The sequence below is a fragment of the Ursus maritimus genome, unplaced genomic scaffold (assembly GCF_017311325.1).
Source record: "Ursus maritimus isolate PB19 unplaced genomic scaffold, ASM1731132v1 scaffold_16, whole genome shotgun sequence".
Lineage (NCBI taxonomy): Eukaryota > Metazoa > Chordata > Mammalia > Carnivora > Ursidae > Ursus > Ursus maritimus.
In genome coordinates, this window is record NW_024424008.1 from 10,382,544 (window position 1) to 10,408,334 (window position 25,791).

General features: G+C 45.5%; 2 protein-coding genes across 3 annotated transcripts in view; both read left to right on the top strand.

The window, feature by feature from the left end:
* The window catches only part of DGAT2 (diacylglycerol O-acyltransferase 2), a 31,251-nt gene extending 27,252 nt beyond the window's left edge, over nt 1-3,999 (top strand). Inside the window, exons 6-8 of the mRNA XM_040630860.1 lie at nt 398-572; nt 966-1,168; nt 2,824-3,999. Of these exons, the coding sequence (XP_040486794.1) occupies nt 398-572; nt 966-1,168; nt 2,824-2,978 (533 nt within the window). The 3' untranslated portion in view covers nt 2,979-3,999. The remainder of the gene's footprint in view (nt 1-397; nt 573-965; nt 1,169-2,823) is intronic.
* Nucleotides 4,000-16,594: 12,595 nt separating this feature from the next.
* UVRAG (UV radiation resistance associated) overlaps nt 16,595-25,791 on the top strand; it is a 294,465-nt gene continuing 285,268 nt past the window's right edge. The window contains exon 1 of one of the 2 annotated variants that reach the window (XM_040630863.1): nt 16,595-16,925. In XM_040630863.1, the coding sequence (XP_040486797.1) occupies nt 16,809-16,925 (117 nt within the window). In that variant the 5' untranslated portion in view covers nt 16,595-16,808. The remainder of the gene's footprint in view (nt 16,926-25,791) is intronic. The other variant, XM_040630862.1, reaches the window with a different exon arrangement.

Sequence of the window (25,791 nt, forward strand, 5' to 3'; positions counted from 1 at the left end):
CTTCTCCGACCCCTTTTCTGGGCACCTGCAGCCCCTGGGCTGCCCTTTGCACAACCGAGTCACTGTCAATGGCTCTGTCCTTACCCACCTCCTGTGACCCCCTGCCACCCTGATTCACTGGGAACCCCAGCACCTAGCAACAGCCTGGCAGAGTTAGGACCTCAAGGAATGTTTGCCAAATGAACGAGTTCCCTCAACAACCTCATATCGTTATACCCATTTTATAGATAAGCAAGCCGAGGCTCAGAAAAACAAATAGCTTAGGCAGGGCCATATAACTTCCAGAGGCTGGGTTAGGTCTGGAGCCCAAGTCCAGTTCTCTCTGTTTAGGCCTGGCTATACACGGGTAGGGGGGCATTTATGGGCAGCCCTGACTCTCTGTCCTTCTCCATACTAGGCATCTGCCCTGTGAACAGGGACACCATAGACTACTTGCTTTCAAAGAATGGGAGTGGCAATGCCATCATCATCGTAGTGGGGGGCGCAGCCGAGTCCCTGAGCTCCATGCCTGGCAAGAACGCGGTCACCTTGCGTAATCGCAAGGGCTTTGTAAAACTGGCCCTACGCCACGGGTAAGTGCCCCCTCCACACACACAGGTGCGCACACACACACACACACACACCAGTGTACACTGCACACACAGCCCTCTGAAACTTTGGCCCCAACAGAGCAACTCCTTGGCTCCCGGAGGCAAGGCCCCGGCCCCAGGAAAGCCTAGATGACAGTTTGCCATCCTCTGGGAGAGGGGAGGTTGGAGGCCAGAGCTGCAGACCAAGGTCGTCCAAACGTAGCCCGAGTGTCTGAGTGGAGCAGAAATGCAGCCTGTGCTCCCTGGGCCCTTGCAGGCGGCGGAGAGGCCAGGCTTGCGTGGGACTGTGCGGCCTCAGGCGAAAACACATCATGCTGCTGGGAGAGGGAGAGGCCAGCAGTTAGGGTGTGACGGACCCTGGCTTCTCCCTTCCAGAGCTGACCTGGTTCCCACCTACTCCTTCGGGGAGAATGAAGTATACAAGCAGGTGATCTTTGAGGAGGGCTCCTGGGGCCGATGGGTCCAGAAGAAGTTCCAGAAGTACATTGGCTTTGCCCCGTGCATCTTCCATGGCCGAGGCCTCTTCTCCTCCGACACGTGGGGGCTGGTGCCCTACTCCAAGCCCATCACCACCGTTGGTGAGCTCCCCCGCCCGCAGCCGCTGAGCTTGGGGTGCCCCACTGCTGGCTTGTGGCGGAGTTAGGATTCACATCCGGGCTATGCGGTCCTGATGTCCGTGCTCTAAACCTTGTGGATGGGGACATGTTTGGGCACTGATAGGAATGGCTAGTGGGGGTGGGGAGTGGGCGGTGGGGAATTAGTTCCATTACTGTGAGCCAAGCAGTGCCAGGTGAGAAAACCAGACTCGGCAGTCTGTGTGTGCAGAGCCCCGGAGTCAATGAGGGAAGGACCAGTCTGTCAGGCAAAGCCTGGGAGGGGGCGTGAGGGGAATGTGCAGGGTGCTCTGGGTGGGGGGGTAATAGTGGACCCCAGGGAAGAGGTGACTCTCATACCTCTAGCTGAATAGGAATCATCTAGCAAAAGAGAGGAGGAGGAGAGATTTGTCAGAAACACGAGCCTGAGTGGACTTCCCACAGCAAAAGTGTGTAGATTGTTGAGGAACAGAAAGAAAAACATCAACACGACTGGAGCATAGGCCTCTGAGAATATAGCAACAAACTGGCTGCGCTTGTCCCTCAGCTGTGTTGTTCTGGGTGTGTGTGTGTGTGTGTGTGTGTGTGTGTGCGCGTGTGTGGTTCACAAGCCAGAGATAGCACAGAAGTGTGTAGGCCAACAGCCACGGACTTTCGGGGTCAAAGCTCACGTAGATACTTCGAGTTATCAGGGTCAGGTGTTCGGACTTTCGGGGTCAAAGCTCACGTAGATACTTCGAGTTATCAGGGTCAGGTGTTTTGCTTCGTATTTTTACAAAGACTAACTTCCTGCATCTTAGGTCCCAGACCCAGACTCACTCTCTGCTCTCGTCACACGCAAATCCTATACCAGGCCTGCTCGCTCTGAGGCAGCAGGGCCATTTCCAGGTGCAGGTGTGGCTGGCGGGGGACAGGCTCCTGGGGGCAGTGTGAATGAGTTTGCGCTTCACCTTAAGAATGGAGCGCTGCTTGAGGATTGGGGGGAGGAGAGGTTCAGCACTGCCCTTTGAAGTGATTCTTGGGGCTGCTAAAAGGGTCAAAACGGAAGCCCCAAGACCCATGCAGAGGCCTCTCTGGCAGCTGCTGGGGACCGAGGGAATGGCCATGGCGATGGAAGGAAAGGGCGAGCACTGGGGAGAAATTTCCAAAATGTCTTTGCCAGGGCTCGGGATGAGTTGGGTGTGGAGGTGCAGGAAATAAAGCAATGCACGGATGTATGCCTGTTGCGCCCCTCCTTCCTCGCCTGCCGCGTGATGTCCCATTCCTCAGCAGAGCCCTGGGAGGGAGGATCCCGTGGGACAGGTGAGGGGCTGAGGCTCAAGGAGGCAACATGCGGGGCAAGTGCGAAGCCATTACTTGCTCCCACAGCTCTCAGAAGCTTCCGGTCGAGTGCAGTGGGTGCAGCCGGGGTCGATCCCACCCGCTGCTTAGTGGCCGGGGGCCCTGGGGCCAGTCCCTTCCATGCCCAGGGCCCTCCTCACCTGTCAGGGGGACAGCCTGGGATGGAGCACATTGAGCACGGCTCCTGGCACATGGTTGGCACGAAGCACAGGGCCGCTGCCATCAGCATCATGGCGGACGCTCAGGGAGGGTGGGCCGAGTGCGCTGACTAACCAGAGGCCTCTGCCCCATCCCTGCAGTGGGTGAGCCCATCACCATCCCCAAGCTGGAGCACCCAACCCAGCAGGACATAGACCTGTACCACGCCATGTACATGGAGGCCCTGGTGAAGCTCTTCGACAAGCACAAGACCAAGTTCGGCCTCCCGGAGACCGAGGTTCTGGAGGTGAACTGAGCCCACCATCGGGGGCCAGCTCCTGGGAGGAACCAGCTACAAATCGTTTTCTACCAAGTTCTCGAATGCTTTTTTGTTCTGTAAATTTGGAAGCGTCATGGGTGTCTGTGGGTTATTTAAAAGAAATTATAATAATTTTGTTAAACCATTACAAATGTTAGGTCTTTTTTAAGAAGGAAAAAGTGAATATTCCAAACTCTCTCACTTCCAGTTTGTCCCGCTCTAGGTGGCGGCTAACACATCCGGGCCTTTATGGTTTCTCAACCCACCCTTCCCACTCTTCCTTTCCCAAAATTACAGAGAAAACTCAGCCCCGGTTAACTGGGAAAGAAGGACAGCTGTCAGTGGCTCAGGCCGGTGAGATTATTTGCTTTTTCCCGCCGCAGAATGAGGGGCAGAAGCCACTTGTAATACAAACACCTCCATCCCATACTACCGACCCCACACTTCACAGCAGGACTGGCCCCTCTTACCAAGGGGAAGACTTGGAGGGCACAGGTGTCCCCATCTTGAAGAGTGCTGTGATGAGCATCTGGAATGCTCCAGCTTGAGTCCAGCCTGTCTTTTCAACCCGAGGCCCCCAGAGCAAGCATGGGGGTGGCAATGACCCTGTGTCCAGACGTACCACCTCCGGGATTATTCAGCCACCACGTTCTGGTTGGAGTGACTGGTCCTCCACAGGGTGCTGACCTGGACCCAGAATGATCCGCACTCGGCCTCAACCCCATACTTCCCCGGGGCCTCGATTTGTTCAACCCATACCCCCAAGTGTGGGGGTGAGGAAAGGGTCCCTCTTCCTGTTCACAGAGGGGCCCGGCCTTCTGAGCAGCAGATTGGTTTCAGGTCAGGAGGCCCCCCAAACCCAAGCCTCACGTATTTGTGCCTTTCTGAGAGGGCAGGGGCCAGGGAAGAAATCCAGCCCCTCCTCTGCATGTTCTGTTTTCTTTTGATGAGATTATTGTACCATGTCAGACTTTTGTATTTTCTAAAATGAATAAATAAAAACGAGAGTCCTCTGTGAGTTATTGCTGGGGCTGCGTCTGTATGTTGCCACTGACACTTGGGGAAACCGTGGCCCCACCTGGGCTGCCAAGCCTTCCCCCTGCCCCTTTGGGCTATACAACCCCGTATGGTGTATTGGTTATCTAGTGCTGTGAGACAGATTCCTCCAGAAGGCGGTGGTCAAACAACATTGTGTCCACCACACAATCTGAGAGTCAGGAGTTGGGGTGCAGCTTAGCTGAGCCCGCTACCTCAGGGGCTCTCACAAGGCCACACTTGAGGTGTCAGCTGGGCTGCAGTCATCGGAAGGCTTGACTGGGGGAGGCTCCACTTCCAAGGTCAGCCATGTGGCTGTTGGCAGGGAACCCTTCCTCACTGGCTGTTGACCAGAGGCCACTCTTAGTTGCTCACCAGATGGGCCTTTCCATGGAGTAGCTCACAACATGGCAGCTGGCTTCATCAGGGAGAGGAAGCAGGAAGAGCCAGAAAGAGTGAGCAAGGTGGGAGTGACATTATTTTATAACTTAATCTCAGATGGGATATCTTATCACTTCTGCCATATTCTCCCCATTAGATGCAAGTGACCAGATCCAGCTCACACTCAAGAGGAGAATACACTGAGTGAAAATCCGGATGCAGGGGTCCTCGGAGCCCCCTCATGGCTGCCTACCACGTGTGGCAAGGGTTACTGTCCTAGGTGTAGGCAAGGGCTATGGTGCTGAGGTGGCTGAGCCAGAAGCGTCCTCCATGGGTCACTCAAACCATGTTCTTTGCCCCTGGCTTCAGCTGCGCCACAAAGAGGGAGAGCTGGCCTAGCTGTCGCTGTCGTGATTTCAGGCCACACCCAGGTCTCACAAGATGGCACCTCTCTCTGTTCTAATGCCGTTCGGTCCAACGAGTAGTAAGCAGCTGGGAACCCCTGCTAATTGAGACCGAATGACTTCATTCCAACCTTCCCACTGCCTAAGTGCCCACCCTTGCCATTCATTCATCCGCTTCAAGGACCACTCCTCTGAGCATCCAACGTGGGGTGCCTCATGGAGCTGGGATCTCGATGGCTGACCTGGGACTTGAAGGGCGACTGGGAGTTTGCCAGGAAGGAAATGAAGGGCAGAGCAGCAAGTGCAAAGACAGGGGAGACGTCAGTGCTGATGTGAAGGAGGTCTGCAGTGGGGCTTGGCTTGGAAGGGTGGGAGAGTCGACTTCTCCAGAGCTTCTGGTGGGCAGGAGTGCAGGCGGCAACAGGAGGCACCCTGGAAGGGCCTCAGGCCCACAGAGCTCTGGCAGCGGACAGATATTTAGGATGGAGGAAAGGCCTGTGTTTTGATGACAGTCTGAGCCCCTTTCCAGCCCCAGTCTGAGGTTAGCCTCTGGCTCCAGGCTAAGCCCTGGGCCCTAACCTAGGCCACCTCACAAAGGCAGACCCTTATTCTCAGCATTGATTTTGGGAAGATTGAACACCTAACTGTGCCCAAGGGGACTCCACTATCTCTGCCTACGAACAGCGACAATCAGCAGGCCCCCAAATCCCAGAGGGGGGCCTCACCTAGGGCAATGCACAGAGGCCTGTCTGCTCTAAGCAATGTGTGGGGGGCTCTAGGTAAATGCTGTGAACGTTGCCTCTGACTGGGAGTTGTTACCTCGGGAGAGGGAACAGGATCCTCCTTTTCCAGGTGACCTTTTGCTTTTGGACTGCGGAGGTGGGGCTGTGGTCTCAGCCGGGAAGGTGTCAATTCCATGATTCTACTTGTGGTTCACAGATATGGCCGCTAGAGGGCACTGGGGCTAGTTCTGAGGCAAATGTCCCGTAGGGGCCAGGGTTTCTTTTCACATCATGGCGTTTCGGTGCTCTTACCCTGGGCTAAAGCTAGAAGAGTAAATCAGACTCACAAATGCTCAGAGCTAACCAGGAACTCTTCTTTTTCCAGGGTCTTAAGGCAGAAAGTTAAGAGATCTTTTTTTTCTTTTTTAATATGTTTACATCTATAAGATTCTCTTTAAAACTGCTTTTGCCACATCCCATAGGTTTTGGTGTCTTGTGTTCTTATTTCATTCATCCTCAAGTTTTTCCTAATTTCTCTTCTGATTTTCCCATTGGCCCATTCGGTTACTTAAGAGAATGTAGCTTAATTTACACATATTTGCTATTATCCCAAATTTTCTTTTGTAATTTATTTCAAATTTTATTTCCGAGAACATACTTTGTATGATTTCAGTCTCTTTAAAGTTATTGAGACTTCTCTTATGACCCAATAGATGGTCTGTCCTAGAGAATGTTCCCTGCGCATTTGAGGAAAATGTGTATTCTGCTCCTGCTGTTGGAGCGTTTTCTAGATACTATGAGTGTTACAGCAGTAGTATTTTCCAGATGTCTATTAGGTCAAGTCGGTTCATAGGGTTGTTCACGTCTCCTGCTTCCTTGTTGAATCGGCCTAGTCTTTCTATCCATTATTGAAAATGAAGTATTGAAGCCTCCAACTATTGTTACACTGTTCATTTTCCCCTTCAATTCTGTTAAGTTTTGCTTGCTATATTTTGGGACTCAGCTGTTGTGTATGTATATGTCCATAATTGTCACATCTTCCTGATGGAGTCACCTCGTCATCATTATAAAATGCCCTTGGTCTCTAGTAACAATTTTAGTCGCAAAATCTATTTTATTTAGCCTATAGACATAGAGCAACCCCAGCTCTGTTTTAGCTACTACTTGCATGCGACATTATCTTCTATTCTTTTCCTTTCAACCTATTTGTGTCTTTGAATAGGAAGTGTATTTTTGTAGGCAGAGTAGTGTTGGATCTTTTTTCCTTTCAACCATATTTCCACTTTCTGCCTTTCTCATTGGAGTGTTAAGTCTATGTACATTTTTTTTTTAAAGATTTTATTTATTTATGTGACAGAGAGACAGCCAGCGAGAGAGGGAACACAGCAGGGGGAGTGGGAGAGGAAGAAGCAGGCTCATAGCGGAAGAGCCTGATGTGGGACTCGATCCCGGTACGCCGGGATCACGCCCTGAGCCGAAGGCAGACGCTTTAACGACTGCGCTACCCAGGCGCCCCAAGTCTATGTACATTTAACATAATTACTGATAAAGTAGGATATACATGTGCCATTTTGCCATTTTCTTATGTCTGTCTTGTTCCTCTCTCCCTCTATTCCTGCCTTCTTTTCTGTTAAACGTGTATTTTTAAATACACTGTCTTAATTCTCTTTTTTTTTTTTTTTGCCGTATGTTTTTAAGTTATTTTCTTAGTGGTTACCCTGGAGATTAAAATTCACATCTTAATTTAAAACAGTCTCATTCAGATTAGTAAGAACTTAATTTCTCCATCTGTTGGCAGGCTGGCTTGAGAGGGGAAAGGGGCAGGCCACACATAGGAATGATGTGGCAGGTTGAATAGTGGTCAACAAAATGATATGTACGTATCTTAAACCCTGTAATCGGTGAAGGAATGTGACTTTATTTGGAAAAAGGGCCTTTGCAGATATGATTAAGTCAAGGATCTCAAAATGAGATCATCTTAGATTATGCAGGTGGGTTCTAAATCCAATGACAGGTGTCCTTCTAGGAGAGAGGACAGGGAAAAGGGGAGAAGGCCACGTGGGGGAGGCAGCCCAGGCACACCACAGCCACCAGCAGCTGGAAGAGGTGAAGAAGGATGTTCCCCTAGAGTCTTTGAGGGAGCCAAGCCTTCCCAATGCCTTGACTTTGGATTTCTGGCATGCAGAACTGGGACAGAATGAATTTCTGTTTGAAGTCAGCTAGTTTATGACTTGACCTCATACAGTGACCTTAATGTGTTTATATCATCTAATAGAGGAGTCGTACCCGTGGATGGCAGAGTCTGGTCTTCTCATCAATAAAATATTGAATCACATGGGTCTGAACTGCCCAGGTCCACTTACACACAGACTGTTTTTGATAAATGCCATGGAGTGCTATAAATGTATTTTCTCTTATGATTTTCTTTTCTCTAGCTTGCTTTGTTGTAAATACACAGGAGATAATACAAATAACGTACAAAATATTGTTAATCGACTGCTTACGTTATTGGTAAGGCTTCTGGTCAAGAGGAGGCTATTAGTAGCTAAGTTTTGAGGGAGTCAAAAGTTATAGTAGAATTTTCGATCGTGTGGGGGGGGGGTCGGCATCCCTAACACCTGCGTTCAAGAGTCAGCTGTATTTCACTTTTCTTTACTTGGGGCAGGCTGCAATTTTGGAAGGCACTTTTTCCTGATATTTCGGAGAGGTGGAAGAAATTCCCCTGTAATGGTAATGAATAGGATCACTAGGAGAAAATAGGAATTCCCCCTACTCCTTGGCTTCAACCATAATTTTTATAACAAATCTCTGTCCCATATGTATTCCAAACTTCTTTTTTTTCACGATCCTGTTTCCCTTCCTTGTAAACTCTCTTTCAAGATATTTTTCGCCACTTCCTGCTTAGGGAGTTTTGCTTTGTGTATTTCATCTAATATTTGTGTCATGCATACATACGCTTTTATCTCTTACGTTTTTTATGTAACATTGAATTACCCTGGCACACATTTAGAAAGTTCCTTTTCTCGGTGTTAAAATATCAACAAGTTTTGAGATTTCTAATTACTTTTGATGAAACCTGATCCAAAATATTTCTCCACTAAACACAAAACATATATTTTTAATGTGTAGGATATAAAAATGTATTCTGAAAACAAATATGACTTCACTGTATAAATCAGATTTGGGGCCTCAGGCTGGCTCAGTTGGTAGAACATGTGACTCTTGATCTCGGGGTCGTGAGTTCAAGCTCCACAATGGGCGTAGAGCTTGCTTTAAAAAAAATGCTATTATACTCTTTCACTACAGGCAGTAAATGCAGGGTTGATAACACTGGAGTAAGACTGCTTCCAAGTCCCAGCCCTGTACGAGGGAGGGGGCTGAAGGTTCCAACCGTCTAATCAGGGTTGGTTTCCCTGGCAACCAGCGCCCATCCTTAAATTATCTGGGGCTTTCCAAATGTCACCTCATTAACATAAACTCAGATGTAGTTGAAAGGGACTTGTTACAGAAACAAAAGATATTCCTTTCCCTCTCTGAAGCTTTCAGGAATGAGGACAAAACTAAATATAACAAAAGATGCCCCATGCTACCTCCTGTGCATGCTCTCTCTCTCTGAAATAAATCATAAAAAAAAAAAAAAGATGCCCCTATGGCTCTTGTATAGGAAATTACAGGAGTTTTAGGAGCTATGTGCCAGGAACAGTGAACAAAGACCAAATACCGGGAGCCTGGGTGGCTCAGTCGGTTAAACGTCCGCCTTCGGCTCAGGTCACAATCTGGGGTCCTGGGGATCGATCCCCACATCGGGCTCCCTGCTCAGTGGTTAGCCTTCTTCTCCCTCTCTTCCCTGCTCGGGCTCTCTGTCATTATCTCTGTGTCTCTCAGATAAATAAATAAAATCTTAAAAAAAAAAAAGACCAAATATCTATTACTTATTATAAATCACAGTATCACACTCCTTTTCTCTGAAACGGTTCTTCTGTCTCTCCTTGACTATCATGACTTTGACAGCCTTGGAGATTATGGGTCTAGCATTCTGTAGAACACCAGTTCCGTTGTGTCTAGTTTTTCCTTAGAATTAACTCCGACTATCCATTGTTGGGTGAAATATCGCAAAAGTAATGACGGACTGCCCCCCCGCATCCTAGCAGGTGGTCATGATTTCAATTTATCCTACAAGCGATGCTCACTTGATCACCTGATTAAGGTGGGAACTGTTAAGTTCTTACATTGTTAAGTTACTCTTTCTCCATACTTTCCCCGCCTTTTTATATCAATAAAGACTCATGGATCCCCATTTTATTCAGTGGGCTATATGCTATTCTATCATTATTTATCCTGATGTTCCAATTGCTCCAGATTTAGCCAGTGGGGGCTCATCAAGCTGGCTTCTGTGTCCTTTTGACGTATCTCCCTCTTTTTTGGGGGGGGAGGAGCACTTCCTTACTTTCTGGCACAATGAGACGTCCTACGATCGATCATTTGTACTTTTTCTGGCCCCGTCCTGGGAGTCAGCCATTTCTCCAGAGAATCCTGATTCCTTATAGTGAAGGATGCTATTTAGAAACCAATATCTGGGCAACTATGGTCTATCACCACAGAGTTCATCCAAATTCTGTCTTCCTATGTTTGTAACTCCTTTTCCTGATAGAAACCGGCTCCCATTATCCTTAACATATTTATGTATTTGATCAATCGCTCTGTACATAACCAATCTTCCCTGAACCCAATACTGACGCTCTCCTCCTCAAGGCCGGCTTCACCGGATGTGACCTACGCGGTTGCCTCACGCCTTGTGCTTAGAAGGGCCCCACGCTTGATTTAATGCTGTTGCCTTCTTGGAATTCTTAATAATTTTGAACACGGGACTCTGCATTTTCCTTTTGCACTAGGCCCCACTAATTATAGAGCCAGTCCTCACCTAGCCCTGTTCCCGCTGTCACATCTTGCCTTAGGCTGGCCTCCCAATGGATATCCTGTTCACCTACTCTGGTCAGCTCCTAGTCTTGTGCTAGGATCTCCTCCTGCACCCACTGCTGGCCCTGTGTGGATGCCCTCCTCACCTCACTCTGGTTCTGACTCCCTCCTCTGGCCTTCCACACTGTCCCCTCACCCCATGCTGAGTCTTGCTCTCAGCCCCACCCTAAGGGCTTTTGAACTACATTATTTAGGAAGAGAACAAGAAAGAAAAACTGTGTAGAGAGTTCTAGTGTTTGGATTTTTTGCAGCTATACAACAGTTCCTTGCTGTTGATGGAAGTAAGATTGTCTTTTTGGGACAATTCAGTCCTACATCGTGTATTCTACTTAACGCAGGCAGTGTGTTTGGGGGACAGAGCCCGCCGGCCCAGGAAGCAAGAGACTTGGCTTTCACAAGTCAATCTGCCACTAAGAACCACGTGACGTTGGGCTGCTCATTTCCATTTCCACAACTGCTTCTTAAGCTTCTGTAAAACTGGGGCAATAATACCTATTTCACGGGGTCCTGTGGGGATTATCCATGGCAATGTATGTAAAGGACTAGACAAATGTTCGTTCTCTCTAGCCCCCAGGGAAACCTCTTAAGGAGGGGAATGAATTTGCCTCAAATCTTGCAGCCTATTAGCTGCGGGCCCAGACCCTGTTTTTTTCTGACCCCTGGCTCGGAGCTCTCAGACACCCCACTCTGCAGCCACCATGCCTGTTCTCAGGAACCCTGTGAAATCACACCTGCTTCCGGCAGGGAATGAGGGAAGTTGGGTATCCGTTGAACCACTCTCTTCCCAGGAACTCGGCCACATTCTATGTTCTAACTGTCCTCTAACTCAACCAAGGAATGTCACAATTGATTGTTGCCATTTTCACCATCCCCGCCCCCCACCCCCAGCCCTTGCATCTGCTCGGGACACAACTGCCAGAGTGATATTTTTATTTATTTATTTTAAGTAGGCTCTACGCCCCACATGGGGCCCAACACGGGGCTTAAACTCAGGACCCTGAGATCCAGACCTGAGTGGAGATCAAGAGTCAATGCTCAACGGACTGAGCCACCCAGGCGCCCCCAGAGTGACATTTTGAAAACATAAACCAGATCATGTAGCTCCCCTGCTTAAACCCTTCTGTGGTTGTCCAAGGTCAGTACCCCCCACAGTTATCTGGACCCTGCCGGCGTCCCCAACTTCATTCTGTGCCATCAGAGCTGGACTGAAACCTCAGAAGCTCTAAGCACAGAAAAGACACGGCCGCTGCCACTCGGGGAAATGACAAATGAAAGCAACACTAAAGCTGTAAAAGAGATTGAAGGAGGTCTTTGATTTTATTTTTGAAATATCAGTTTCTTTCAAACACTGTTCTCCTCCCCCTCCACCTCCTCCCTGCCGGCTGCCTCTCCCGCCTACTCCCTCCTGGCCTTCTCTTTCAGTTCCTTCAAAGCTCCATGCTCCTTCTTCAGGCTGTTCCTTCTGCCCCCATTCTCCTCTTGCTCTCTCGCTAGCCCCCTTTGTCCAGTTACGTCCCCTCACCCTTTAGACCTCACTGTAAATGTCAGTTCCCAAGGAAAGCCTTCTCTGGGGGCTCCCACTAAATCGGCCCCGTGGGTTAGATGTCTAATGCTTGGCACCCTGGCTGGCCCGTGAGTTCATAAACCCATTGGCACCTTTATAGTCCCTGACAGTGTGAAAACCACTGGAATTGAGGAAGGAGCGCTGCTCCCTGGGGCCAAGAAGCCCAAGTCTTTGTCTCAGCTTTGCTACAAACTTTGTGTGACCCTGGGCAAGCTCTCTCCTCTCTCTGGGGTCGTGTCCAGTGGGAGAGGTATGGAGCCTCCCCGTCGTCTAAACATTCTCTTACTCGAGCGTTCATCCACTCATTCACTAATCTTATTCACTGTGCGTTGAAGCTTCTGCAGCCTGTCTTCTGTGGGATTCCGAATGAAATGAAAAGCAAGAGTTCAAAGTACAGTGGGTGAGACAAACACAAACCCTATGGCGAGGCACGCAGATACAGGTACTAAAGAGAGGTCAGCCAGCCGCAGTGGGAGCCCAGAGAAGGCGGCCATTAGCTCCCATCTAAGAAGGCTTTTTCAAAAAAGTGACCTTGAAGGGTTGAGACAGGAGAAGGAGAAATGCTGCCCAGGGACCCACTTTTGTTGGGTGTAGGCTCTTTGCAGAATGGTCTCCTTGTTTTACGATTCTCACCCGGCTTTCTGCAAGAGTCTTGCTCTTCAAATCCTGCCCTTGAGAGCTGCATCTCCAGGGTGGCCTGAGGATCTTTCTAACTGACTTCCTGTTGCCTAAGATGAAGCCCAAGTTCTTCGGCCTAGCAGCCAGGTTCTTCCTACCCCACCCCCTCTTCCTTTTCAGGCCTCTTTGCCTGTTGCTCCCATGCAACCTTGGTTTCAGCCTCCTTACACTATGCTAATGTCAGTTCCTCTGCCTCAGGGCCTTTGCTCATGCAAAGCTCATGCTTCTGCCTAGAATACTCTTTGTTCTCCGGAAAGCCTTCTGGTACAACACACAGCCATTAGCAACTTCCTCTTCCATGCCCCTGTTATACTTTATATATCGTCCCAATGACTGCATTGACCACTTTGTACTGAAATTATCCATGACCTCCTCACAGTCAGGGATTCTATCTGCATGATTTCTGTAAATGTAGTGCCCTGGCTGGACACAGGTCTGAATGCTGTTTGACTTAGTGAGTAAGTAAAAGGAAGAAAGAGGACTCTGTTGAAAGGAAGGGCATAGACCTAATTTAATTAAATTTGAGGCATCAGAAGACCAGCCTGGCCTGCCTTGCTCTTACTTACTTGATGCATCATACCCATGAGATCTAGAGAATGGGGAGGGAGGAAGAAGAGGAGGTAAAATGGATTGCAGTAGCTTTAGCTTTTTGGCCCTGCAAACAATGGTTGGTTTCAATATCCAACATGGTTCTAGTTAGCTGTTAAAACACCAGGCATCCCTGAACAAAACAGATCTAACCCCCTGTTGTTCATCTCCTAATCATTTTTAAGACTTTTGTGAAGCCTTCTCTGACTTTGCCCACCAGCTCCCGTAGAGTCAGTCATTCCATTACCACTTGACCTTGATCTTTCTTCTATCATTGCATGTATATTGTATTTGGCCACCTTAGAATCCATGCTCCCTACACTTGGATACAAGTTTCCTTAGGGGATATATAGCACTGTATAAATATTAATGTGTTTTAATTCAAAGTGATTAGAAATATTCTTATGTTGAAACAAATATAGCCATATTATGGAAAAGGATCTAAAATGATACAAGATTTTTTTTAGAATGAAATAGGACATATAAAAATAATTATAGATAGAATTCGTTGAACACTTACTATATCCAAGGCACGATGCAAAACATTTTACGTTCACTACCTTGAATATTTTGCAGGTATTTCAGTTCTCTGTCCTGTCTTCTCTCACCTAGGGGTGAGCATTCCAGCTCTCCTGGTGTTAGCGGCATGTAAGTGGAAAAGTTTGAGAAGGGTGGTTTACTTGAAGTATGTATTTCCAGTGCCCCATAATCAGCCTGGTACAGAGTTGAATCTCATTGGAAGCTTGTAGAAAGAATGGATCCTGCTCTCTCTGCTAGAATATTCTTTTCTGCCTTTCTACCTGGTAAACTCTTATTGGTCCTTCAATACCCAGTTTAAATGTCACCTCTCCTGTGACTGAAATCTGACTCTCTTCTCTGGCTTCCACAGCTCCTGAACTTTCCTCAGACTGAGTAACTGGATTACCACTCTTTGTTTACTTATTGGACTACCCGATAAAGAGGGCAGCTCCTCTGGGGATGAGTCTGAGTCTGATTTCCCAGCACCCGGCTTGACATCTCTGTGTCAATGAACATTTGTTGAATGAATGAAGTGATAAAGTTAGCTAATATTCAGAGCTGACCTCCAAAGGGGAAGGAAGTGATTCTGTGTTCCGTTCCATTTTCTTAACTTATGTGGTAGGTTGAATGAGGTCCCTCTCCCCCTCGAATGAGTCCGTACTCTAGTCCCTGGAACCTTGATGAATGTCATCTTCCTTGGAAAAAGAGTCTTTGTAATTAAGGATCTCACAACGAGACCTGGATTATCTGGGTGGGCCCTAAATCCAAAGACAAGTGTCCTGGTAAGAAAAAGAAAAGAATACACAGGAAGAAGAAAAGACCATGAGAAGGTGGAGGCAGAGATTGGAATTATGCAGCCCCGGGGTAGGGACTACCTGAAGCCACCAGAAGATGAAAGAGGCAAGGAAAGATTCTTCCTTAGGGCCTTCTGAGAGAGTGAGGCCCTGCCAACACCTTCATTTTGGGCTACTGGCCTCTAGAACTGTGAAAGAATAAATTTCTGTTGCTGCTGTTGTAAGCGACCTGGTTCATAGTAATTTGATACAGAAGCCTCAGGGAACTAATACAGCTTGGAAACAGAAAAGTGTTTTCTGTGAAATTCCACCAGATCTTGGCACTACAGGAGTTGAACCACATGAGATTTGGGATTTCCTAACCAATCCCTTCTCAACAAACACCTGACCACACACCCATGAGGAACCACTCGATGTCTCAGAATAGGAGACAGTGTGACATCCATGTTAGCCAGCCCTGGGGTCAGAGCCAAAGTGTCTTCAGGTGTCTGAACACCCTGGAAAGATAGTATGCTTACCTTTTATTAAGCTATTTTTAGTGCAATTATTATATGTGAGGCCTTCACTGGCACTTTTCATATGTTGATTTAATCCCTGCAGCAACCTTATTATTATTTTACAGTTGGGAAAACCAAAGCTGAGAGAGGGGAACTGGTTTGCCCAGGAACACATAGCTAGAAAGTGGCAGAGCCAAGATTCCCAAACCGCCTGATTCCTGTTGTGTCTGATTCTAAAACACTGTGTTCTTTCAGGGATATCAGTCCAGGTGGTGGAGAAATTCACAGTCTGGGAGTGCCGGGGGGGGGGGGGGGGGGGGGGAGGCAGATTGATATCCTGAAGAATGATTCAATGCTATTTATTATAGAAGCAATTGCTATATATGCTATCATTATGATCAAGGAAGTCTTCATGGAAGAGGTGGCATTTGAGCTGGGTCTTCACTTAAAAAACAAACATGTACTGATTATTCAGCAGGTCCTGGAAATCCAGAGATGAATGACAAGGTCCTTTTGCTTGAGGAATTCAATGTGTGTGTGTGTTACACACGTACTAAAAGACAATGCAATAATCAGAAATATGGTAGACGCAAGGTTCCTAACTCAGGGTTCCAGAGTAGATCAGGGAAGCCTTTTGGAAGAAGGGACCCCACCCCCGGACGAGACTTGATGGATAAGTAAGCACTAGGAGGAGAAAAGTAGCAAAGGTCTTCTAAGGACAGCATAAGCAACACACTCCTAGAGGTGAAACAGCGTCCTGGGTGCCCGGCACACCTTGCAGCTCAGCGTACTAGTTAGTGGAATGCGAAGAGGGGCGTGGACTTGTGGGTTGGAGTTGGTCACGGAAGAGCAGGTGGGACTGCCCGACAGGTTTCTGGTCTCCGTGCATCCTGCGTGGTGCCCTTCTGTCGAACCATAAAATACTCCTTTTCAGTCCCCTCATGTTCCTGAGAGGCCCTCAGGAAAAGGCTGCTCAGGGAGCTTGCAACAGTAGATGAGCCATCACGACCCAGCTGGCGCCAAATGGGTCCCCGCCCTCCGAGGGAGGCCGATTACCATGGCAACTAGGTCCGGGCGGAAGTGGCTCGGAAGACTGACTCTCACTAATCAGGTGACTCTCCTGCATCCTGCACGTGACAACAGAGCCCAGGCGCGCGCTCTACCTAATCAGACTCCGCCCCTCTCTCCCCTTCCTGACAACTGACACAGACCTAGAGCAATGGCCTTTGCAGATCCGCCAGGAGACCCCGCCCCATAATGCTGAAAGAACCAATTAGACTGGGAAAAAAAGAAGCAACGCCCCAGGTTTCACCCCGGTTTGACAGACGCGATTTAGGCCATCCCCGGGTCCCTCCGCCCCGAGCTCATTCGGGCCGGCGATGGACAGACCTTCTACCCAATAGCACGTCCGATGTTTGTCGTTGGGTCCCACCCCCGCAGCAGCCGAACCAATGAGCAAGCCAGGTCTCGGCGGGGTGGTGGGGGTTGCACTGCGGTAATATGGCTCTTCCTTAGCCAGCGGCGGTGGCTGCCGGAGGTTGGGTACAGCAGTCCTGCCTCTCGGGTGGCGGGTTTCTGGGCTGCAGGGGCTCGGCGGGTCGAGGCTAGGCGGTGGTGGCGGATGCCCGAGGAACGCGGGCCCCGCCGCTTGGCGGCCCCTGGGTCAAGATGAGCGCCTCAGCGTCGGTCGGGGGCCCGGTCCCCCCGCCGCCCCCGGGCCCGGCCGCCTCGCTGCCACCCGGTTCTGCCGCGCGGGCCCTGCATGTGGAGCTACCCTCTCAGCAGGTAACCCCATGGGCTCGCGGCGCTCCGCGGCGGGTGGGGGGGGACGGGAGGAGGCCGGGGAGGAGAGCCCGTGGGCGGCGGGCGCACCCGGTGCCAGCCAGGAGACCTAGAGAAGTGCCCGGGGAGAACTCAGGGGACCGAGGACTTAAGGATTGTGAAGGGAGGGAGCCAGCGATGGCCGAAGCTCTGGGAGATCCCCGAGTCCCCGGAGAGATCCCGTTACTGGAGCCCGGCTGCAAAGAGACTGGAAGAGACCCAGTGGAACTCCCCAGGGGCTCCGGCCTGAGTCCGCCTGTCCCCCGCTGTGGGGAGGCTGGGGATTCCCCTGCGGACCCTCCTCCTTATCCCTCCGGGGAAGGGACCGGGGGAAGCCCGGGTGTCCCACGAGAGACAGGGAAAGCGCTTTTCCTTTCTCAGCCCATTTGCGAAGAAACCAGTTAGTCTGCGGGAGAAGTTGAGGAGTCTTTATGGTTTCTAGCGTTTACTTTTAATTTCCTTGTTATGAAGTACTCCCCTCAGCTTCCCAAGAGAAATCCTTTGGGACTTTGGGGTTTCCCTCCTGATTCTCAGACCCCCAAGGATCGCATTTCAGCAATTTAGGGGGCACTTTCCTTCTTCGTTCCCTTGTTCCTCCTCCCATGGAAGGAGGATTTGATGTATGTATTTGTGTCTTCCTCCATCCTTTAGCAGGGGTTTGAGGGCTTCTTGGGTCTACATCATAAGGGGATAATAGAGAGAGAATACTGGAGATCTGACACAGTTCTTTGTATCGGCGATATGTGTGCACAGTACTTCTTCCCTCCATCACTCCCTTGCCCTTAAAGTACTTTTCACCCTGCCTTGTAGTCCTCCTTGCAAGAAGAGGACCTAGGAAAAACTGTCAGTTACTGAGAGTTTACCATGTAGAATTGGTGCAAAGTGGTCAACGGCCAGTAGTTCATTTCATCCTGACAGCTCTATGAGATCGCTATTTTTATGATTTCCCATTTTGTAGTTCAGCAAACTGAGGCTTGAAGATGTGCAATCACTAGCCCAAAGCCTTGCAGTTGGGCAGGGCCATGTCTGGGTTTCACACAGCTGCGTCTGACCCGGTAGCCCATGCACGTGCTAGTGTGCTTGACACTGGAGCAAGTACCTTCAGGCAGAATGGAGCACGTTCCTTTACCCTTCCTTCACCTTTATATCCTTGCTGTAGTACTTGGGAAAGATTCTTCAAGAAGAAAGCAGAGTTTGGGACAGGGGGTGGGTGGGAAATGGGATGGATTTGAATGCAGTGGGGGGGGGGGCTAAAGCAGAGAGCTGCACCGGGGATCATAGCTACAGTGGCCACTGAGCTGAATTGTGTGCAGAAGCAGGGCTTTTTATGTGGTAGAAGAGGATTTAAGGATGGGCTTAGCATGTGCTCTTGTTTTGTGGTGCTGTTGGGAAGCTAGTTGTTGGAGAATATTAGGAGTTTGAGGGTGGTGAGGTTTGGATTGTATTTATGAGGTCCTGGGTGGGAATAGAAGTCTGGTAGGGGAGACCAGCCTCTGGAATGAGCATTAATGTGAATTTTCATGTGTGTGGGGAGGCGGATTATAAGGATGGATACTGAGAGAGGCGATGGTGGGCACTGTTGCAAGCAGCCTGGAGAAATCCTAAGGAGTTGAGGGCCAAGAAGGGTTTAGTTTGGAGGAGCTTTGGGAAATTTTGGGATTAAGAAAGAGAAAGCATCATTTGTTACATAGGATGCATTCTCTAATAACAGTTCACAGTTTAAAATTGGGGGAAATAATTCAAACTGTCCATGGAATACATTTAACTGCATTTGTAAGCCTTTGTCAGAATTTTTGGATTTGTACCAGGGGATATATGGTGGCTTAAGTGTTCAGCTGAATGCTGTATGTGCTCTGAGTATGGTATTTACAGCTTTCCGGGGGTGTCATCCTTCTTGAATTCTTGGAAGGTAGCCTGTGCAACAAAAATACTTTTACTTTTGCAATTGACGTTCATTTAGCTTTGTGGGTCAGAGTGCTCAGGTTTTTAGGGTACGAATAAATAACATTTAAAAAATAAACATTTTTGTGAAAAAATGAACATTTTTGGAAGTGTTAACTGTAAAACTGCACTGATTACTTAGTACACAGCTTGATGAATTGTCATGAAGTGAACACGGTTATATAACCATTACCCAGATTAAGAAATAAAAAATTAGTAGCATTCCAGAAGTCCCCCTTATGCTCCCATCACTACCTTTTCTTTCTTTCCAAAGAAACCGCTATTCTGATTTCTAACAAGAGATCAGTTTTTGCCTATTCTTGAACTGTATATAAATGGAATCATGCAAAATGTAATTTTTTATGTCTGGTTTCTTTTGCTCAGTATTGTTTGTGAATATCATAGGCTGTGTGTGTGTAAAACTTTTCGAGCATTAATTCATTGTCTTTTTTTTTTTCTTGCCTATGGCTTTTGTATAATTTAAAAGGTTCAGATAAATTGGAAGTTCAATTAGTAACTTTCTTTTAAATAACACTTGGAAAACGATGTCATCTTAATAAGATCCCATGCTGTTTGGTAAGGTGTCAGTGTTTCAAAACAAATAAAAAAACTTGTTTTAGGATTTCTGTTGTAAAGTTGATTATCTCAAAGCATAGATTCAGTGATTCCTCCAGCCCACTTCTTGGCATTGTTGACATTTTGAGTGGGTGGGTGAGTCTGTGAGATGTTGAGCCACATCCATAGCTTTTGCCCACAATATACCAGGAGCACTCGTCCAGTTCTGACAATCAAAAATGTTTTCAGGTGTTAACCAGATGTCCCTTAGGGGGGCAAAATTACTCCTGGTTGACAACCACTGTTCTAAGATATATTTTCATTTTAGGATAGAGAGTATTCCTGCTATTTTCTAATCATTTATTTCAGTCTTCATTAAGTCCCATTGAGTCTAGTGGCTATTATGTTTAAAATGTTAATTTACTGTTATTAGTTCTAAAGGTATTGGAATCCTCTTCCTAATCTGCCTCCAGGAAAAGACTTATTTATTTACTCTGCTCAAAGAACAGTTCACAAAACTATGTATAAGACCTAACTTATTTTTGTTTTATTTTAATCCACTTATCCTTAAAAAAAAAAGTTTAGTTAAGGCTGCATAACTCCTGAATCTTTATACATATGAGTAGTCCGTAGTTATCATTTGACTGTGTCAAATGGGACTACCACTTAATCTTTGCCTCCTTTTGCTTCTGTATAATCTTACTTTAACTGTAATTTAAGCATGAACTAGTCACACATTTTGAAGATTGTTTTTGATCTTTAATTTGTGGTTGAGGTTTGTAATTAGTGAATATAAGCTCATCTGATGAATAACTTCCTTCACACCCTTAGATTTAGGAGTTTTGAAATAAAATGTTGTGTTTTGTGGTAGAGGCATTTAATACGTCCTTGAAAGTTTAACTAAGAGCATTTCTTTCCAAAGTCTTCCTCACTTGAGTATAACCTAATTACATTTCTTAGATACTCAGAGCTGGGATGCTTTTTCCTGATTGTTTAGTGACCCTTTCCAGGGGGTATACGTATTCCTTTAAGAATTTGATGAAAGCTGCACTTTTCTTAGAAAATGCATTTACATACATAAACAATTTTGCATGCAGTGTTGGTTCTTTTGAACCATATGTACATGAAAGACCCGAGATTAAATAGTACTAACCTGGTTTATTTCCTTCCTTTAAATTAAAAAAAAATTACTATTTATTGTTTCTTTTAGACAATTGTCCGTATCAGTGTATATACATCTACCACATTTTGCTTAATAATGTTCAGTTACCTTTGTTCAACTCTTGGTAGCCTTTGGATTATTTCCAGTTTTCTCTATTACATTGTTGCAGTAAATACCAATGTATAGGTGTCTTTGTACACTTGTGCTGATAATTCTGTAGGATGAATTTTGAGCAGTGAAATCACTCACAGGAGATATATATAAGTTTAGATTGATATAAGTATAAAATTATGCTTTATACAAAATATATAAATTAAGATTTTTATATATATTTTTTAACTTCAGAAGATACTAGCAAAGTGTTTCCCTAAAAGGACGTGCCCACTACACTACTGCTACCAAATTGTGACAGGATGTCTTTTTCCCTATTTTGTCAACTTTGGGCTCAAAAGTCTTCTCAGTGTTTTCAAAAATGACTTTATACAGACTTTATCTGTATGTAATAATATATATAGAATATAATCATATAAGTTATAAATATATGAGTATATATAACCTTCGTATATATGTATATATTTCTGTTATTTGAATTTGTATTTCTTTAATTATTATATTTTAAAATAGCTTCATTTATTGTATATAAAACATTATGTTAAGTACATGATCTCATTTATCCTTACACAACCCTGTGAATTTCATCTTTGTGTAGCTTTATGTAGCATTTTAATTTCTTTTTGTGAATTGCAGGTTTATTTATGTCCTTGGCATTAATTTTTCTGATTGCTTGCTCATGTTTTTCATTGACTTGGAGAACATTTTTCTTGTCCTGTTTTTGGAACAGGTAGGCTATATAGTGCTATTAGCCCCTGTCTCCCCTGCACTTTTTTAAGTAGACCTTATTTTTCAGAACAGTTTTAGATTTACAGAAAAATTGAGATGAAAAGATAGCACAGAAAGCTCCCATATACCCTATACCCATTTCCCCCATTCTTAACGTCTTCAGTAGTATAATACATTTGTTATGATTCATGAACCAATATTGATGTATTATTATTAACTGAAGTCCACAGTATATTCAGATTTCCTTAGTTAAAAAGATTGGGCTAAAATATATGTAACATAAAGTTTGCCATTTTAATAATTTTTAAGTGTACAACTCAGAGGCATTAAGTATATTCTCAGTGTTGTGTGCGCAGTCATTATTAGTATCTATTTCTAGACCTTTTCATCATCCCAAACAGATACTGTACCCATTAAACAATAATTTCCGATTTTCCTCTTCCTCCAGCCCCAGGTAAACTCCGTTCTACTCTCTGTCCCTATGAATTTGCATATTCTATGTACTTGATATAAGTGGAATGCTATAATATTTGTCCTTTTGTGTATGGCTTATTTTCAGCATAATGTTTTCATTGTTCTTCTGTGTTGAATGAAGCATGTTTCAGAATTTCATTCCTTATATGGCTAAATAATACTCTATTGTATGTATATGCTTTATTTTTTTTTTTTAAAGTAAACCGTACGCCCAGCACTGTGCTCGAACTCAGAACCCTGGGATCAAGAGTCCGTCCTCTACGGACTGAGTCAGCAGGGAGCCTCTGTGGTTTATATATCCATTCATCTGTTAATGACCTTTTTCTGTGCCAGGATACCTTCCTGAAAGCACATTATGTTTGTCCCATCTTCTTAGTCTCTTGGCAGTGACAGTTCCTCAGATTTTCCTTCTTTTTGATGACCATGGCAGTTGTGAGTACTGGTCATGCATTTTGTAGGGTGTCCGTGTATTGGAATTAGTCTCATGGTTTGTTATTGTTGTTTTTTCTATGATTAGACTGGGGTTTCTCTGCTATACGTTTACTCTTTCCCATTCACCCCTCTATACAGTCCTCTTTGGAAGGAAGTCACTGTACACAGCCCACGCTTAACGAGTGGGGGTTCCTGTACCCTCTCCTGGAGGGCAGAATATCTACATAAATTATTTGGAGTTCTTCTGCACGGGAGATTGTATCAGTAACCACTTCCTTTTACAGATGAGGAATCTAAGGTCTGGGTAACTTTCTCAAAGTCACGCAGTATCAACACAGGGACTGCAGTCAAGGTGTTTGATCCCAAGTTGCTATGGGCACTCACTCTGCAGATTGCTGGCGAAGCACAGAAGTTTTAAGTTACCTTAAGGTTCAGGACCATCATGCTTTGTGTAGTTTATTTCCCACAGCACCTGTGTCAAGCGCTACTGATTATGTAGTAGGAGCTGTATATTTTTATTCATTTACGTATTCTTTCTTTATTTTTTAAGGGTTTATTTATTTATTTTAGAGAGTGAGCAGGTGTGCTTGCGGTGGGGAGGGGAGGGAAGGGGTAGGGAAGAAGGAGAGGGAGAATCTCAAGCAGACTCCCTGCTGAGTGCGGAGCCCACAGTGCAGGGCTCAGTCTTCACCGTCCTGAAATCATGACCTGAGCTGAAACTGAGAGTTGGATGTTCAACTGAGTGAGCCATCCAGGCGTGCCTGTATTTTTATTTTTAAATTTTATTTCTTTATGAAAATTTCCTTTGAACAGCTTTACCCCCTAAAGAGAAGAAGGAAATGGGATTTGAAACACATACAAGAAAACAATGGTAGAGAAGCACCAAAAAGTTTTATAAAGCTTAATTTAGCGTACATGATATATATTTTCCCCTTATATGTTTATTAGATAGCTTACTTTTGCTAATCTAATTTAGTCATCTTTTTATTATATTTTCAAAAAGATCTGTTTTGTTGGTAAGGCCACTGAAGGCAGAGAGAAAGTTGTGTCCCACTGGAAATGAACGCTTCGTGCAGCACATACTGTGCTGTGTACATTCATTCCCTCCACAAATATTTATTGAGCCCCTTACTTATGACTCAGATTTAAGACATGTAATATCTGTAAAATAGAATGATAGCAATTTTTGGGCTGCTTTGGCCCTCGTCAACAAAACTGATGAGGAAGCTTCAGAAACTTGAAAAAAAATCAACAGCCTAAAATCATTTTTATGTGACAAAATGCCATCAGGAATGTAAGAATTTTTATTTGTTTGTTTCTTTGTTTTTCCTGTGAAAATGTTTAGTTCTCCTATGAAAGGAAAAGCTATGTTCTTATTTAGTGTTTACTTTACAATTTCTCCACAGGGTCACAATTTTTAACTTTGTGGCAGAAAATTCAGAAGTGAAACTGACTGGAAATAGAGCAAGAGCAGAATTGAAACTAATAAGTTGGGCCTGAAGTATATGGTGAAATGAAAAAAAAAGTAGGTTTTTCATAGTTTCCAAATGTGTACTTTTGATACCTGTGTATTTTTACCTGTTAGACTTCTTACCACTGGGTGGGGGGAGGGCAGGGATATTTGTCATTTTTAATGCCCTCGAATGAGTACCGCAAGAAAGTAGGGGTATTTTAGAAAAATTAAAGACCCATCTATGTTAAGGGAGGAGTTGCAACATTTTAGGTTTTATACTTTGTTATAGGTCTAATGATATCAGTAATGTCTCAGGAAGAGTTAAACTTTTCTGACGCCTTGCATGATTTAGTAGGTATCATAGACTTAGATTACATAGGTAGAGGAACACATGGAGAACGGAAAAGTTGACATTGGAATTTTCAGTGCTATAGGGGCGCCTTGGTGTCACGGTTGAGCATCTGACTCTTGGTTTCTGCTCAGGTCCTGATTTTGGGGTTGTGAGATCAGCCCTGCCTCAGGCTCCGCACTCAGCACAGAGTCCACTTGAGATTCTCTCTCCCTCTCTCTGCCCCTCTGGCTTGTGCACCAAAGCTCTCTCCCTCTCACATTCTCTTAATGAATAATTAAATCTTTGGGGGAAAAAAGGCATAATTCATAGTATACCTTCTTGGTTTAATATTATATAATCCTGTTTTTCATCTTCTTTTAAGGTAGAAGTGTGAATTTGAATCATAGAATTTTATAGATGCAAAATGTGAAGCCCTCAGAGTTGAAACTATTTCCTTGGTCATGGACTTGGTCCATCTGTTTATTCCCTTCCTCAAGGAGTCAGTAAAGAATATTAGTTTAACAAATCCGAATTGAGTGTTCCTTTAGTTCCTTTTAGTGACAGTTCCCTGACAGTTCCTCTTGTTTCTTTTAGTGACAGATACCTGACCAGATCCTGGGCCTCCTGAGCCGTTCTACTGTGCTTGGCTGGGTGTTTGAGAACTTGTTTCTTAAATTTATCTCTGTGCTTTGACACAGCATTTCCACAGCTCTGGGGATTTTAGGCTAGAATTGAAATGGGAGAAGGACTGTATTTTAAACTTCTCTTTACAGGCAGAACACTCAGACCCCACCCCCACGCCCCCTTTTATGGTATGAATTAGAGTGAAACTTTGGAAACTCTGTATTTGAAGTGATCAGTCTTCCTGTTTTGTCCCTGGGTACTTACCAGGCCGATCCTTTCTTTTTTTTTTTTCCCCGTGTCTATTCTTTTTGAATAGTGCACTTAAAAGTACTGATTCTTTACCTTTTTAAATTTCTGAAACAGCAACATCTGGTGATTGTGGGTTCTGTGATGTCAGGAATTTCATTCTGTGTAATATTTGGCGATGATTGTCATAGACCTCATTTACTTAGAAAACTTACTAGGCATTGAAAACTCTAGTAAAGTGCATTCGTCGGTTAAAGGCTGAGCCAGGTAATGCTAAAGCTATGCATTAGAACCTCCTACATAAGCGTCTCTGTTTGTTTGTTGGTCCGTTGAAATATCTGGTTTTGGGAATGTCCTGAAAAAAGCATTCAGATATTTTTAAAAACAATGAGGAAAACTGGGAAGCTGAAACTGGCTTTTGTCAGTAGACTCCAGGGTAAGAAAAAAGAGAAGATATAAATAAGTAAAAGTGGAAATCAGACTTACGATCTTTTTTTTTTTTTCAGGAAAAGCTTGGTGTTCTTTACCATGACTGTACTTTTTCTTTTTACTAAGGGTTTAACTCTGAACTTTAAGTACTTCATATGTCATGTTAGCCTCTGTTAAAAGAAGTATAGAAGGAACTTAACTGCATCAGCTGTTTATTCGACAGATATTTATAAAGCACCTTCTTTGAATAATGTTAGGCATGTGATTAGAAACTGTATGCCTTGTTTCCTCCAACTTACTTACGTCTTTCTGAGGATATGAATTATTTCCTGTCATAGTGCCA